Source organism: Mustela erminea, chromosome 10 (genome assembly GCF_009829155.1).
Source record: "Mustela erminea isolate mMusErm1 chromosome 10, mMusErm1.Pri, whole genome shotgun sequence".
Taxonomy (NCBI): Eukaryota; Metazoa; Chordata; class Mammalia; order Carnivora; family Mustelidae; genus Mustela; species Mustela erminea.
The window spans coordinates 98,324,359-98,341,470 of NC_045623.1; the positions used below are offsets into that span (position 1 = coordinate 98,324,359).

The following is a 17,112-nucleotide window of genomic DNA, read 5'->3' on the forward strand; positions in this document are numbered from 1 at the left end:
CAAAGCAGAATCTCTGGAGGATGGGCCCCAAGAATCCATGTTTGGAACAGGCTCCTGTTGCTCACTGGTGTCCTTTCTGGGGCTCCTGAGGGCAGTGAAGGCTCATTCCCCTAGGAACCTTTGGCCACTAGCTCCTCTGATCACCAGCCTCCCTCTCTGTCCAAGAGGACTTCACCTTCAGCCTCCAGGTGAACCGGCAAGCTCATTCTGCCAAGTTGCTTCGTTTCCTTACACTGTCTCTGAGCCCTCCAAGAGCCAAGACAGAGCAGGGCTAAATGTGAAGTCTGGAAACTCAGATAAGTGAGATCTGAGCCCTGCCACGGAGGGAGAACGCTCCACACACTGTGACCAGTCCTGACTCTGGGCAGACGCGGTCAGACCTGCAGGAAAGGGAGCTGAGCAACCTGGGAATGTGGGCAAGAGTTTCGAGCTGCAGGATCCCATAAGAACTGGTGTTCAGTTGTTGTGTTTCTGCCTGGCTGTTGTGGAAGCAAGCTGAAAGCGAACGCCCTGTCTCACACGGCCACATCCCCTCTACTCTCTTGGACATAAGGAGCCACAGTCATTTGCGGGTTCATGGCCCTCTGGCCGCTTCCAGCATTATCAAGAAGAGCCCTCCTAGTGGCTGGGGGCAGAGGGTAAAAAACGCGAGACCCCGTCTGGCAGGACAGAGTCTAGTTTTCTAGACTTAGAAGGCTTACTTGGGCTCCAAGTGTAGTTTTCCCACTGACCATCTGTATGATGTGACCTCAGATAACCACGTTGTCTTTGAGAGCTTCCTCATCTATAAAAGATAAGGATAATATTTCCTCCACAGGCTTGTTTATGAAATTAAATGTGGTCACCGCTATAAAGCGCCCACCGTCTGGCACCTAGTTAGCCTTCAATAAAAGTTAACTTATAGATTATTCCTTACAAAACAGGGATTTACCCAATGTGAAGGCCCTGCAAGAAGATACTGGTGAAAATCAAGCATAATAGACAATCTATCAGGAAGGACCCACCCACACCCAGTCCCACTAGCGGGCATTTCCTGAGCGCCCACCTTCTGGAAACAGGCCGGTGCCTGTTGCTGGAACAGTGGAGAGGGGCTGTAGGCGTCAGTGCTGAAATATCAGCTCCGGGAGGGGAGCAGGTCTTGGTAGTCTCTGTATTGCCAGGGCCAGGGGGCGGGGTGCACGGACACATAGTAGGTGCTCAGTAAGTATTTGCTGAATGAATGGGATGAATCAATCAATAAATGAATGACCGGCCAGCATAATCCTGTGGGCCTCTGACTCATTTTTAAGACCTTGAGCAAGTCCGTCACGCTCTGAGCTTCTGGTTCCCCACTGGTGAAGCCACAGGTGTCTAACTCATCATTTAGGTCCTGCGAGCAGAATTAACAGAGCGATAGTAACAGCAAGAATAGTAGCTTACTGAGCACTGCTATGGGCCGAGCGCTGTTGTCAACAAAACAAAACACCTTAGGAGGCAATAGTATTTTGCCTCCACTTTATTTTTTATTTATTTATTTATTTATTTATTTATTTATTTAAAGATTTTATTTATTTATTTGACAGACAGAGATCACAAGTAGGCAGAGAGGCAGGCAGAGAGAGAGAGAGAGAGAGAGGGAAGCAGGCTTCCTGCGGAGCAGGGAGCCCGATGCGGGGCTCGATCCCAGGACCCTGAGATCCTGACCCGAGCCGAAGGCAGCAGCCCAAACCACTGAGCCACCCAGGCGCCCGGCCTCCACTTTATTGAAGGGAGATTGAGGCACTGAGAGGCAGGGAAGGCTCCTGGAGACCCGGGAGTTGATCAGATTTTTGGAGGAATGCCTGGGGGATCGGACTGAACAATGAAGAAGAACCACGGCCGAGGGTGGAGGGCTCTGCCCTGGGTGTCGCCGCCGGGAGGTAGCCGCGGACTTTAAAGTGCGGCCAGCCCCGCCCCCGGCGTCTCCCTGACAACAGCGTCCGCACATGCGCCTCAGACACCCGCGCCTGGGCGGGCGGCGGGCTCCGAAGCCGGATGCGAGCCGGGCGGAAGGTACCCGAGCGGACTAAGCGGCGGGGGCGCGGGCTGGGTTTTTAAAGGGACCAGCTCTTCACCGGCCCGTTCGCTGACGGGACCCGCTGATGGTGAGGGCTGGGTGGCCCAGGTAGTCGGGATCGAGGCAGAGGAGAAGCAGGGCCACGTAACAACCCCGCCCGCCCGGAGATGACAAGGGAGGGGAGGGCTGTGCAAATGCCCCACCCCCACCCCCGGCAATTAATGGGATGAGTATCCCCCAGGGAGCAATATGGGAAAGTAACTATGGGATTGCACCTTCTGGGTAATAAGAGGGAGACGGGGATTGCGTAACTCCGCAGGACCGTGAAAGGAAGCCCGGGTTCCAATAGCGTTAATGGGGATAAGGGTGGGGTGCCGTGAATGATCCCCCACCCCAAGGAGGAGAGTCAGAGAGCAGGTTGAGTGGGATCTGAGGTCCAGCTCAGGACGGTTACCGTCTCCCATCCCCTACTCAGCATTCTGCCATCTCCCTACCCCTCGGGTCGCCCAGCCATGGCCAGACCACCTGCCCCGGGCTCGGTGATTGTTCCAGACTGGCACGAGAGTGCTGAGGGCAAGGAGTACCTGGCTTGCATCTTACGCAAGAACCGCAGACGGGTGTTTGGTAAGTGCCTGACCCCCAGGCTTGTCGCCTGTCACTCCCTGGTGAGAAGTGTCACCTGTTGTTCCCTGGGGAGAGTGAAGAAGTAGGGCAGTGAGGGCCTGCTTTGCTGCACTCTTAAACCTTGGAGACCCCTGGAAGCGCTATCTCTGGGGCTCCCACCCCCGAATCACCTTAGAGCTAATTCCATCATCAGAGCCAGGGACATGGAAACAGCCGAAACGCTGCCAAGAACCATTGTCACCAGAGAGGCTGTTGATTGAGTTCTCACCCTGTGCCAGGCCCTCTGCTGGGCACGTTATACAACAGACTCCCAATTACCCTCAGCAGTACACCTTACAGACTTCTCCAAGATCCAGCCTAGTAATCAGAGGCATGCCTCTTCTACAACCTGCTATCTCTAAGACAAGACATTCATGATTCCCAGGATGAGCCAACTCAGCCAGGGTTGGGCTGACATCAGCAGAGGGGCCTGGCATCCGCTGTGGGGGCTCAGCTCTGGCCAGAAAATGAGAGGGCAGCCCACAACTTAGGACTTTCAGATCCCAAGCCTATGGATGTATCATAATTCTTTTTTTTTTTTTCAAATTAAAAGCATTCATAAAGATCTTGATTTATCGATTGTACTGAGTTTATTTGTAGTAATTGAGAATATTTTTGCTAATATTTCTCCATTGAGGAAAAACTTACGAAAAACCTTGCCTTTACGTGTGGGAAATCTAGAACATGTGATAATAGTATCAATAAAAACAATCTCGTGCATCCAACTTCAGATACAAGTAACTTGGTATTATTTGGAGTAGGTCTTGGTGCCGCTCATAGAGCACAGGTGAGCTGTGAGCTTCTTAGCAGAGCTCATCCAGGGACCCCCCTAGTGTCCCAGGCCTCTGTAATGAGCATAGAAAACCATGGCTGGCAGGTACTGAAAAGCTCTTAGAGTTGCTGGGTCTGGTAGGGCGGACCTCTTGACCCCCTCTGGCTCCCTTCTTGTTCCAGGGCTGCTGGAGCGACCAGTGCTGCCCCCACCCGTGGCCATTGACACAGCCAGCTACAAGATCTTCGTGTCTGGGAAGAGTGGCGTGGGCAAGACAGCGCTGGTGGCCAAGCTGGCTGGCCTAGAGGTACCCGTCATACACCATGAGACCACTGGTGAGTCCAGCCAGGGAGGCCTTGCCTGGGATGGAGGAGAGACTGGCCCTTGTCCCACCATTTACTCTGCAACCTTGGAAAGTCACTTCACTTCTCTGAGCCTACCTCTGGCTCCTCTGTTCAGCAGAGGTAATAGTACCAACCCCAAAGTACTAGAGATAGTACTGAGCTGGCTCAAGAGAGGTGCTCAGGGAGCATTACCCCTCCCTTCGTGTTTCCTCCCACTGGACGCTGACTGGCCAGCAGGTTGCAACATTATCCAGTATCCAGTACCTTTGGGTCCCCCGTGCATACAAGTGAAACTGCTTTGTCGTGGCTAGGGCTAAGCTGCATCTCTCCAGCAAACTGGAGGCTTATCTAGGCAGGTGTTTTCTCCCGTCAGACTGAGAATTCTCCCAGGTCAGTGACTATGCCTTCCCTCTCAGGCTGGTGACCCACCAGGGACATGTCTTCTTTCTATTCCTTCCTAGTCCCCTTAACCCTTTCCACTCTGCCTTCCCCATGCTGAATGGCTGACCCTCCCCAGGCATCCAGACCACCGTGGTATTTTGGCCAGCCAAGCTGCAGGCCAGCGACCGTATTGTCATGTTCCGCTTTGAGTTCTGGGACTGTGGGGAGTCTGCACTCAAAAAGTTCGATCACATGCTGCCGGTGAGCAGACAGGCGGGCCTGGGAGGGTCCGGGAGGAGCTGGTTGTCTGAGATGGGCTTCGGAATCTGAATGTCCGAGCCCAGCCTGCCTGATCTGCAGGAGCCAGATCTGGGCACGGGCTGAGGGTGCTGCCCCAGGTGGGAGAGCTCTGAGCTGGCAGTGGGGACAGGTCCTGTGGAGGGAGGAAGTGAGCTGAGACTTCTCAGGGCCTGTGGTTATAAGCCTCTCATCAGCCTCTCCATACCCAGGCCTGCAAGGAGAAAACAGATGCTTTCCTCTTCCTCTTCTCCTTCACCGACCGTGCGTCCTTTGAAGACCTCCCTGGACAGCTGGCCCGAGTAGCAGGCGAGGCCCCTGGTGTTGTCAGGATGGTCATCGGCTCCAAGTATCCTTTGGGTGGCCCCTAGGACGGTCAGAGGCCACCCTTGGCAAGGCATGGAGCAAGGGGATCAGGAACCCTGCCTCTGCCCAGCTGTGGGGTCTAGTCCCATGGACTTTATCTTAAAGGCAGCAGGCGTGCTCCCCCCTGCCACCATCCCAGGGAGGAGGGCTAAGGCTGGGTGTGATGAGGTGGCACGCAGAGGTACCCAGCCAGGCTCCTTGACCCTCCTGCAGATTTGACCAGTACATGCACACAGATGTGCCTGAGCGGGACCTCACAGCCTTCCGGCAGGCTTGGGGACTGCCGCTCCTTCGGGTGAAGAGTGTGCCAGGGCGGCGGCTGGCAGATGGGCGCACTCTGGATGGGCGGGCCGGGCTAGCCGACATTGCCCATGTGCTCAATGGCTTGGCTGAACAGCTGTGGCACCAGGACCAGGTGGCAGCTGGTGTGCTCCCCAACACCTCTGAGAACACCCCAAGCTGATCCCTACTCCCAACCCTCACATGACCCAAGGCAGAGGGCAGCAGCCAGGTCCTAGGGCTGAGGCAGGAATGTCGATCGCATCCTGAGGACTGGCCAGAGTGCCCTGTTGGGAGGATGGTGCCCTGAGAAGAAGCCTCCTGCCCCAGCAGCACCTTCCATGCAGAATTCCTGACAGTGAGATGGGGGCACAAGGCGCTGTGGGCCAGTGGTCTGAGGGCATCTGGGTGTCCCTGGTCTTCTCCTTCTGACCTGAGGGTCTAGGCCCTGGAAGCTGAGGAACTGTAGGGGCAGGGCCCCAGGGCTGAAGCTGTTCCCCCAGCTGCCTGCCATCCTCCCCCTTTCTGCAGCACCCAGAGAGGGTGACTGGGAAGAGGGGGTGTCCCAGCTGGGTCTGGACCTCACGTGACTTCAATCAAGAGCCTACATTACAGCCGTCTGCTGTAGCAGATAAATCCTGAAATCTCGGTGGCTTAACTCTATAGAAGTTTTTTTCTTGCTCTGTCTCACCTCAGTTGGAAGTGAAAGGTGGGTCTAGGGGCTCTGCTCATTGAACTCATGTAGAGACCCTGACTCTGAGGTCTTTAACATGTGGCTTCCTGTTTTGGCCTGGGACTTCAACCCCCCAGTCAGCCCACTGGGAATGAGCACAAATGGAAGATTATCTAGAAGGTCTCCAAGGACCTGGCCTCTGCCCACCATCCATTGGCTAACACAGAGTCACATGGTTACATGAGGCAGGGCATGCGGGGAAATGTAGTCCACCAACGTGTTCAGGAGGTGAGCCCTCTCTCTCTGCAGCACCTTTCTCCATCAGGAAGGTGTCAAGCTAGGCTTAGAACAGGGGCCCCACCAACCTGGAGAATCAGAAAATTCACTATACAGGGCCAGGGACTGGACCAGGTGGGGTCAGGGAGTGAGTTGCCCTGTTAGGCAGCTCTGCCCTATGGAAAGCCAGGAAGGGCAGGTGAAGGAAAATGAGTGAACTTGCCCATTCTTGTGTCTCACATTTGCCCCATCTACCAGACACCGGTGAATGCAGGCTGAAGTATGGGGGTGGGTGCTATGAAGAGGGCCCTTATGTGTTCTGACACCCCCCGATGGTGGGCTGAGGCCTGGTCTGAGTCTGAGCCAGCTGGAAGGGACTGAGGGCCCAGATATGTGACCCCAAAAGCCAGCTGACCCTTGGAACCCCCTCTTGAAAAGGCAGCATCAGCAGCTCTGTACAACATGCAACATGGGATCAACATGCAAGACCCCATCCTAACACTCCTTCTAAAATGCTGCTGTCCACACATTTACACACCCCCTGCTGACATGCACAGGAGGTTTGTACCTCTGCACTCTGGCTCACACTCCTGGACACCCTGATTGCCTGCCTGGTGTCTACCATGTCTGCCACCCTGGGCACTACCCATAGGTTCGTCACCCCTTCCAGGACCTAAAGGGCTGATTTTAGTGCCTTCTTACCCCCAACTCTGGTTCAGAGCTGAGACCCAAGCTTACCCCGTACCCCAGAGTAGGAATATTCCCTGGGCAGGAGCCCATGCCTCACAGTGGCCCAGCAGGTACCATAGACCCTCCCATGGTAGGCTTCAGCTCTGCTTCCGGGCAGTGAGTTCAACCCATTCTCTGTTCTTAGCTCCAATAGACCTTACCCCAGCAGGCAACAGAAAAGCTTGGGAGTGGGACCCAGAGAAGGTGGCCTCTGGGCCTGAATGTGACACCCTGCCTCCCAGGCACTGGTACCTGTGTTGTGAGCACCAGCTGCCCTACGTCCAGCACTTACCTCTGGGCTTGAATCTCCCCCAAAAAGGAAGCTTCTGCCTCCTTCTAGGGTCCCAGCTCTGCGTCAGCAGGCCAGTTTTCTCCTGGTTAGCCCTGCTCCAGTCAGAGAATCACCTGTCACGCTCCTTCACCCCAGACCAAGAGGTGAACAATTCCCTTTGCTGTTTTGCTGCGTAAGGACAAGGTGGGGAGGGCGGTGGGACTGGCAGCCCAGCACCCGCCGTCCCAGCCCCACTTTCCCAGCCCCCGGAAGCCCAGCCCTTGTGCCACGTGAGCCTGCTGCTCCACGGTAGTGCAGACCTGGGAGCCTGAGGGAGGAAGGAACCGCGAGCAACCACTGTAATAGCCGGTGGCTGTGCCTGCAGTGTGTCCTCTGGGCAGGTTACAGGGAGAGCGAGAAGCGTGTGTAGACACACTGTGTGGGTTCAGGCCAGCTTCATGGGCCTGCCACGTGGGTCCCACACTCAGAGGGGTCTTCCCACCTGGTTTAATGCTCTGCTGTTGCCATCCTGAAGCTCTGCACACCACAGATTATGTGGCAGGTCCTGTGTGTGTTGTCCAGGGAGAGGGTCTGGGGTCCCGATGAAGCCCCCCCTCTAAGGGCTTGGAGAGAGAGACCACTTCAGTGAAGTGTCGCAGGGCCACCAAGAAGTTGCCTTCTTCCCGCTTCGGTGCCAAAAATTCCACCATTAGATCACAACAGCTCAGGGGCGCCTGGGTGGCTCAGTGAGTTAAGCCTCTGCCTTCAGCTCAGGTCATGGTCTCAGGGTCCTGGGATCGAGCCCCGAATCGGGCTCTCTGCTCAGGGGGGAGCCTGCTTCTCCCTCTCTCTCTGCCTGCCTCTCTGCCTACTTGTGCTCTCTCTGTCAAATAAATAAATAAAATCTTAAAAAAAAAATCACAACAGCTCAAAGACGAGTACCTCTTCACTCACCCCACCCCCTCCATGGGCCCTGAGGGTCCCTGGGAGGAAGGGGTAGTGACTGTGCCCCACAACAGTTCAGGGGTGGGCCCTGACTTAGAGGGACCTTTGGGAAAAGAGTAGCCATGCTTGCTGCCCAGGGCCCTGGAGCCACTGAACTTTGGGGCTCCGGAGGGAAGCCTGGAGGAGGAGGGACCATCTCCTGAGGTGAGGGTGCAGGTGGGCTGTGCTGTGGCCCAGCCCCGCTGCTGATCTTCCCAGATTTATAGTTTGAAATCTGAATCTCCAAAGCAAAGGTATTAGGGGCCTTTGGGAGGTGATCATCTCTTGAGGGCAGAGCCTCATGCAGAGCTCTGTAGCCCCTTCAACCCAAAGAAGACGCAGAAAGTGCAGGCTATAAACCAGGAAGATGGTCCTCAAGGCCCCTGCTGGTGCCTTGATCTTGGACTTCCTACCTTCAGAGCTGTGAGAAGTGAATTTCTGTTGTTCATGAGCCACCCAGTCTATGGTATTTTATTATAATAGCCCGACTAGACTTAAGGAAGCTGATGTCCAGAGAGGGACAGGCATTTGCCCAGGGTTGCAGAGCCACGAAGCTTCTCTGATGCTCTCAGCCCTAGGCACGCCCCTCCCTTGAGCCATCCCCCACTCCAATCTCCTAATGCTGTCTTCCTGGTCCAGCCCCTCACTGGCCCACTCCTGGTCCTCCCAGCTTTGCCAGCTGTGAAGCCTGGGGCTGCCCGGAGGAGGGGAGATACAGTGCTGTCACCTCCTTCCTCACTTCCTTCCCTTTTTCTCCGCCCCCCCCCCGCCCCCTCCCTTGCCTCCCTTCCCAGGCCATGCCCAGCTGGTCACTGAAAAGTTCTTCCCTCTGCCACCCAAATCTGGCTGGCCTCCTGGGCAACTGGGCAAGTGGGAGGACCCCCTGGCAAGGAACCTGGCCCCGGCATAAGGAAGGGGATACAGGACCCTGGCTGAGTCCGGGGTGGGGGTGGGAGTTTCCTGTCTTGCGGTGGATCTTACTCCCTGCGCAGCCTGGTGCCAGCTGTGATCCCCATGTCCAGGCACGGGCTTGGGGGAGGGGAGGGAAGTGCCCAGATGGAGGTAGGAGGCTCAGGGGCCTGGACAAGTTGGAGCTGCGTGGACCGGAGGGGGCCCAACTGGGGGTGGGGAGTGAAGGGTGAGAGGGTGGAGGTCCCCTCCCTTGGACCTCAGACTCAAAGGCTGGGGCAGTGGGGATGGAGAAGCTGGGGTTCTACTCCAGTCTGAATGTAGGGGTGGATCCGGAGAGCTGAGGGTGGGGAGGGGCTCCAGGACCTTGAACCATTCACTTCAATTCCTGTGTGTTCCTCTGTAAAATGAAGATAACAACACCCGCTTCTGGGAGTTGTAAGTAAATGGTATGTAAATGTTCAGCGCTGCACCAGGCACCACCTGAGGAGCACCATAAAGGCTGGCTATGATCGTCCATGTTGTTCTTTTGGTAGTGGTGGCCGTTCTGGGCTGAGAGCAGCAGAGGGGCTGCCACACTGCATACTCACCCAGGGATGGGCGGCTGGTGGGCAGAGGGAGGGGCAGCCCAGCTGGGCCGACTGAGAATGGAGACACTCCTGGCACCTGCAACTGCAGGTTGCAGGGGACTCCTCTCCCTCGCACTTCCGTCCTGTTGCGCCCAGGAGGGCAGTGGCACTGAGGACAAGGACCCGGACCACGCCCGTCTCTGTCCGTCCTGCGTCAGCATTTGTGCCTCAGAATCCAGGGCAATCTTTTCCTCGACGGGAAAACCAAACTCGGTGAGACTTGGGCCAGACAAGCCTCTTGCCCCACATCACCCGAGCCCAGAGTAGCCAACGGACGGCCCTCTCTTAAGTCCCCTCTCCCTCTGTGAGCAATCCTGTGGCATTTCTGGTCCGTTGCTTGCAACGGGCAGTGGGTGGTTCCCCCTTGGAAACAAACCCAATCCCTCTTGCTGCAGCGCAAACTACTTCCTTTAATTCTGGCTTCAGTGGGACTGATAAACCCAGTCCCCTGCATCCCGCCCGGGAGAGAAATAGGCGGACCCTTCCTAACTGTCCTCCCTGCCATGGCGTAGTCTTCGCGCTCTTAAGGGATGGGCAGCTGTGTCCTCTCCCCCCGCGCGGCGGCGCTCGCAGGTGCGTTCCCGTGGAGACGGGCTGAGCCGGCTGGGTACCCGAAGCTGAGCGCGGGCTCCCCTAACAAGCTCTGGGACCTGCGCAAGCGACTGCACCACCTCATCTGTAAAATGGACTTTACTGTCGTGTCAGCCCCTCAGAGGGGCTGATGCTTTAGTGGGCGAAGTGTGCACAGCGCTCAGCCTGACACACTGGAGATGCCCAATACTTGGGAAACAGCAGCCACTGCTCGAGGACGCCGGCCCGCTCAGCGTGTATCCACGTTTATAAAACGGGGGCGCTAGTTCCCTCCTCGTTTGAATTTCAAACGAGAAAAGGCGCGTCAAAATGCTTTTGAAGGCGGAAAGGACCCTCGCGCACAACGGGATCTGTCAGCCCCAGCCGGGGTCTCAAGGTAAGGGGCTCGGGGCTCTGGCCCACCGGGAACCCTGGCCCCCAGGCGCACGGTCCCGCGCCCAGGCCGTGCACTTCGCCAAGCTGAGCGCAGCCCGGGTGCTGCTCTGGTTCTACGCAGAGAAACTGAGACTGAGTAGTGGGCCGGGGAGGAGTCGGCCCGGGTGTGGAGTGTCGCCAGGCGCGGGTGACTCTGCTCTTGTCCCCCAGGCCCGATCCAACCTGGCCTCGGACGGCTCGGAAGAACCACTGCGACGCCTGCGCCTGCCTATACAACTCTCTGCAGCTACAGGTGGCCAAGCCGGGGGACTATCCAGCGCTCCCAGCCCGCAACTCCCTGCAAGCTACTTGAGGGGGCGGGGCCTTCCGCGGAGGGGCGGGGCGCTTGGCTCCCAAGTTCTTCAGAAAAGCAACTCCCGCCTCCCTCACGCTACGTCTTCAGCCATTCTGTGTTCTAGTGGCTCCTGACACCTGATTCCCACCTCTTCAGTACCCCCTCAGCTGTCCATCTGGCTGGAACACACCAGCCCAGGCTGAGCTTCGTGGGTAAATGGGCTCTCTGGCTTTAGCAACTGGTACGTCTCCACCCTCTGTCCCAGCCTAGAAATTAGATAGACCCTGCAATCCCATTGTGTTAGGTCTGACCCCTGCTCTGCTCACCAATTCCTAGGCAGTGCGTCCTACGACTCGTACTTCTCCAACACACAGAGACATAAATGGCAAGACAGCTGCCTGGGGAGGGTGGAGCTGGGACCTTAAGGGGAGGAAGCTGATGTCAGGATCCTCTCAGGCAGGTGGCAGTCAATGGGGAGCTTTAGAAAGCCATAGCCTGTCTGCTGGCCGGAGTCTGTGCTACAGGCTTTCCACTGCGTGAAGGAGAGAAGACAGAGCTCAGCCCTCTTCTGCTGCTGGGGCATCAGGAGGGAATTCTGGGACCGCCCTGCAGCCCTCCCTCTGTTCATCTGCCTAGGACCCCTTTGCACTGCCCAGGTATCAGGTGCCTGAGGCACACCCCAACCCTCACTGATTGCTGCACTCATCCTCGGCCTCCTGGCGATGCTGGCACAGGCACCAACCCTTGCACCTCGTATGAGAGTACTTTGGGGAGACGGTGGCCATCTTCTTTGGCTAGGTGAGTTGGGCAATGGGGGGTGGGGGCTGGGAGCTGAGGTCAAGTACAGTGATGATGGCTCACGGACTTTGTCACCTCTTCTGGCTTTTGCACAGCCTGTCTGCTGCCCTTGGGGGCACCTTGGTCTTTATCTCTGGCCTTATTACCATGGGTACCAACACACCATGAGTGGCTGGAGCTGGGGGCAGGAGGATGGGCTGGGTGGGCCAGATCAGCTGGCTGGTTGAGAATAGCCCTTCCCAGGATGGGCAGCTTTAGCTCACAGGGAAGATATCTGAGCCATGAGGGTGCCTTCCTTATGTGCCCACTCTGCAACACCTGTGTCACGTGGAATATTTCCAAGATCTGCCCCATGGCCAGGTGAGACAGGGACAAGAGCAAGGGAATGGACATGGTTTGGAACACCTGGGCCTGGCTGCAGGGAAGGTAGTTCTGATCCTGCAGTGTGTCCTCTTTCCCTCCCTTACAGCTGGGCTGCTTCTCTATCTGGCAACTGTGTTCTTCAGCATCTTCATGTCCTTCTGAGCCCTTCTGAGCCACAGCCTTCCTGCAGCACTGGAAGGGCAAGAGCATCCTCTTGGCCCACCACTAGGACCTCAGTGGCTTCCAGGAAGAGGAAGTGATGCCCAGCGCAGCCTGCCAGGTCCGGAACTCCACTTCCCAGAATTCTCAGAGACCACAAGGCATGCTGGGAAGAGCCCAGACTGGAGCCCATCATTCCAGGTCCCAAATCTGGCTCCTTCCCACACCTCCTGGGTTATTCTACCACCCTCCCCTGAGATCAGGATGAAACCAGGTTTGGTGAGATTAAACACTGGGCATATTTAGGGTCTCAAAGAGAAACTCTGGAACAGGGAGGAAGGGGAGAAGCATTCCATTCACCCAGCCAGCCAGCCTCCCATCAAACACCCCATCACTGATCCTGAATCTCTTTGCTTGTCCCCATCTCCACCGCCGCTCCCTCCCCCATCCCCACCCCCTGTCCCAGCCACACTGCTTCACCTGGACCACTGTGGTAGCCTTCCCAAGATCTCCCTGCTTCCATGTTTGCCCTACTTAATTCATTTTCAGGGTCAGGGTGACCTTTTGAAAACACAAATCACATCATGCATTGCCCTCATTCAACGCCTTCTAGCCCTATGGGCTGCATGAGGTTAAACAGATGTGGGAGGACCGAGAAAGCAGTCAGGGAACACAGAGGTAGCAAAATCGATGTGAATGGTGCCCTCTAGAATATGGTGGTATACAGCTCACGCACCCTAAAGAATGGCCCTGCCGGGGCGCCTGGGTGGCTCAGTGGGTTAAAGCCTCTGCCTTCGGCTCAGGTCATGATCCCAGGGTCCTGGGATCGGGCCCCGCATCGGGCTCTCTGCCCAGCAGGGAGCCTGCTTCCCCCTCTCTCTCTACCTGCCTCTCTGCCTACTTGTAATCTCTGTCAAATAAATAAATAAAATCTTTAAAAAAAAAAAAAAAAAAAAGAATGGCCCTGCCTTTGCACAGACTGATCTTCCCTGCCATTACCGCCACCACTGTGGGATGCTGCCTACCCCCCCCACACACAACTCCTTACTTAGATCAGTCTTTCATCGGACTTGTTCACAATTACATATTTGTGCTTGTTCATTTGAGGTCTGTCTCCCCAACTAGACTGTGGTTCCATCAGGGCCTGGGCCGTGCCTAGGTTGTTCACCACAGCATATCTAGTATCTACTGCAGAACCGTATGTGGTCAGTTAATAGTTATTCTTTTAAAGATTATTCATTTTGGGGGGAGGGCAGAGAGAGAGAGAATCTCACACAGATTCTGCACTGAGTCTGGAGCCTGATACAGGGCTCGATCTCATGGCCCCGAGATCACGACCTGAGCCAAAACCAAGAGTTGGATGCTCAGTCATCTGAGCCAGCCAGGTGCCGCAGTCAGTTCACAGTTTTTTTTAAATTTTTTTTTTAACATTTTATTTATTTATTTGACAGACAGAGGTCACAAGTAGGCAGAGAGGCAGGCAGAGAGAGAGAGGAGGAAACAGGCTCCCTGCGGAGCAGAGAGCCCGATGCGGCTAGATCCCTGGACCCTGGGATCATGACCTGAGCCGAAGGCAGAGGCTTTAACCCACTGAGCCACCCAGGCGCCCCAGTTCACAGTTATTGAATGAACTAGTGCATTATCCATTATCTGTCCATCCGTCCTCATGCCGGTCAACCATCCCTCTGCTCATCCACAGTCATCCACCTGTCTGTCCACCGATCTGCCCTTCTGCTCACTCACTTGTGCACCCACTCATGGAGATTTGCCAATTTTTCCTATCCGGTTTACCCAGCCATTGGTTCCTCTCCTGTCTATCACACGTACCTTCCATCTATGCATGCATCCATCCACAGGTGTTTAGCCAGAACCTTGAGGGGAAAGGCCCTGCAGAGACAAAAATGACTTGGACCTCGTTCCTGTATTTCCAGAACTCCCTACACAGGCAGAAAAAGATGGGGGTTCCCCCCACCCCAGGGTTGTAACACCCAGCCTCTTGGGCCCCAGGAGGCACACCTATTGCCTCTCTGAACACGAGTGTTCATGTCCAGAGTTGGCCACTCTGGGCCCACAGATGGCCCAGATCCCAGTGACAGGGTTTTGAAGGAGTGCCACTTGCCTCCCACATTGCTCCTGCCTTCCTCACCAACTCACCAGCTCTGCAGCCATCCTTGTCATGGTGAGGGGGCTTTGGGCCCTTGCTCTGGCACCCCTGCTTGCTTTGCTCAACAACAACCAGTTGGAGAGCCGTTTATTTTTTATTTATCACAGGTTCCCGTGCCAGTCTTGGAGGCCAGAGGCTGAGCAGATACAGGGCACTGGAATCTCGCTGCCTCTGCTTAAGGCCATGGCTCACCTTCATTGTGAATGTGAGCATGGGGCAAAGGAGGGGCATACAGGGTCAGAGGGGGAAATAGAGATCAGAGTCCGGGAAAGGTGGCTTAGGAATGGGGAAATGGGGGCTGAATTCCAGGGTCAGAGGTAGGGAAGTAAGAGGTAGAGTTCCAGGATTCTGGACGCAGGCTCATCCTGCCCACGGGAATGGGTTTGGACCCAGGGTAGCTGGGGAATTGGGCCTTGGATTCCCTCTGGCCCTGCAAGCTTTCCTCCTCGCCTTCACCGCGGACCTAATGCATCTCCTGCGCCAGTAGGAGAACACCACAGCCTTCTGTGCAGCTTCGTCAACTGCACAACTGCGCCCGCAACTCCAGTCTGCCTTGCCCAGGAGGACCTCACGCCCTCCAAGTGGGAGCCTCAAGGAGGGCCTCTGGGCCTGGCTGGCGGGCCCGGGTGCTGAATCTGGAGGCAGAGCGGTGAGTCCGTGGGTGGGAGGGGTGGGGCGGGGCCTGACTGGGAGGACAGAAAGCTGAGTCTGCGCAGTGGACTGCTGGGCAGAGCTGGGGGCGGGGGCGGGGGCGGGGGCGGGGGCGGGGGAGGGTATTGCTGAAGGGGCGGGGCCAGGCTCTAGGGCCCGGAGGGGCGGGAGAGACTCGCGGGACCCCGTGCCCTCCTCAGCTCAGGTACGCGGCCTTTTGCGACCCACAGGGGAACTTCACCCTCTTCTACTGGAAACTACTGGCCCTGCGTCTTGGCTTCATCGTCGCCTTCGAGGTAGGCTCAGCTATTTGTGTGTGGGACACACTGGGGTTCAAGTTCAAGTTTAAGCGCTGCCGCGGCCCAGATGTAAACGGTGGGTATTCTATAGTATCTACTTCATAGGGTCGTTATGAAGATTCGGTGCCAAGCCCTTGCACAGTGTCCAGCACTGTGTACGTGCTCAATAAACAGCCCTACCACTACCACTGTTCTCTTTAGGCAACGACCTGGAGGAAGGAGAGGAGGCATGCTCCCTCCAGCTTTGCTTAGGATCCTTTCTCCAGCTCGGCCTCTACCAGGGTCCCTAGTGTTACAGGTTTCGAATTATGCCTGTGTCTTTGGGCAAATGACAACCGCTTTATGCTTCAGTCTCTTCATCTGTAAAACAGGAGTAGTAACTGTCCTCACCTCCTAGTGTTGTGAGAATTAAGTGAATTAATACCCGGGAAACCTCAGAACAGAGCCTAGCATTCAGTAAGCGTCGATAAATTAAGGTAACTAAGGGATTCACTGTCTTTTTGGCTCCCCCATACCCCCAGCACGTGGTGTTCTTCGTGCGCCTCCTCGTCTGGCTCGTGCCCGACGTTCCAGCCGCCCTGGTGACCAAAATAAAGCGCGAGCGCTGTCTAGTCGTGCAGGAGCCTGCGGACAACCGGGAGGTGCTGCCTTCGGTCAGCGCGGCTAAAAGACCCTGGCCCCTCCCTGACCACGCCCCCTCGGCCCGCCTCCAGGCCTTAGCTCAGCCCTCTCTTGCCACGCCCTCTGGTTTGGCCTCTCCCATAGGGAGAATTGGCCGGCTTCCTTCTCCTTCCTGCGTGGTCCCGCCCTTCTCCAAACTCCGCCCACTTCCCGCCCCTTCTAAGACAGTGTCCCCACTGGAGTCCCCTCTGCTCTCCAGGGCCAATTTACTTAGCCTGACCAAGCCATGCTTTCTGTCCTTTGCAGCAGGGGCACTGTCCCCAGAGCCCGGGACCTGGGGCGAGTGAGGCGGAACGGTCTTTCAAGAATCCTGGGCTCTCCTGATGCTTGCTTTCCTTTGGGGGGGGGTCTTCTGCCTCTGGCAGGGGGTCTGAGCAGTACCTTGGCCAGCGGCCCCAACGTCGGCCTCTGAACTGGACTGTGAGGATTAAAGCTCTCTGAAGACCGCTAGTCCCACATTGCCTCCCTCTCCCTGTCGCAGTCTCCTTTTCCACGTGCAGGGCTGGCAACAAACCTCTCTGCCCCCCAGGGTGCCGCCTCTCCACGGACACTTGGTTTACACACACACGCTGTGCAGTGTCTCTTCATCATGTCTGCATGCTCTAGAGACCGAGGGAGTGGAGGGACCCTAATCACTCAGTACTGAATGGTCACCAGTTGGTAGGGGAGAGTACCTTGGGATCTGGGCCCTGGACACCTGCCCCATATGCTCAAGGAGGCCTGCAGTGTATGAGTAATAGTAAGAGGGTTTAGTCAGGGGAGCTGAAACACCTCCCAATGGACGTTTACACACTTTTCACCAGATCTTCCCAAAAGCCTGGTCACGTGGTCCTGGGCTGTGGCTAAGGACAGAGGTTGGTGGCTGAGTCAAAGACCTGGGCTTGAGTATGAGTTCTGACACCTATTAGCTGTATGAACTTGAGCAAGTGATTTAATCCTTTGGGCCTTAGTTTCATATCTATAAAATAGAGACTTCATAGAGCTGATGAGAGATTGAATGGGATAATCCCCCCGATTTAACATGTACTTGTGGGAGCAATAACAGGGTCGTGGCCAAGAGTAAATGAATACAGTATACCCTGCTTTTCA

At 56.1% G+C, this 17,112-nt stretch overlaps 1 protein-coding gene across 4 annotated transcripts; it reads left to right on the forward strand.

Annotated features, from left to right (window-relative positions):
• Positions 1 to 1,959: 1,959 nt before the first annotated feature.
• Positions 1,960 to 5,819, forward strand: CPLANE2 (ciliogenesis and planar polarity effector 2). 4 transcript variants are annotated; one of them, XM_032302092.1, is made up of 6 exons: positions 1,960 to 2,031; positions 2,511 to 2,659; positions 3,653 to 3,805; positions 4,332 to 4,456; positions 4,705 to 4,841; positions 5,072 to 5,819. In XM_032302092.1, exons 2-6 carry the CDS (start codon positions 2,548 to 2,550, stop codon positions 5,319 to 5,321), a joined length of 777 nt encoding a protein of 258 aa, XP_032157983.1. In that variant the 5' UTR covers positions 1,960 to 2,031; positions 2,511 to 2,547; the 3' UTR covers positions 5,322 to 5,819. The 4 variants fall into 4 exon arrangements, with proteins under 4 accessions (XP_032157983.1, XP_032157982.1, XP_032157984.1 ...); XM_032302091.1 differs by having other exon boundaries at positions 2,546 to 2,659; XM_032302093.1 differs by lacking the exon at positions 1,960 to 2,031 and adding an exon at positions 2,041 to 2,123.
• Positions 5,820 to 17,112: the final 11,293 nt, after the last annotated feature.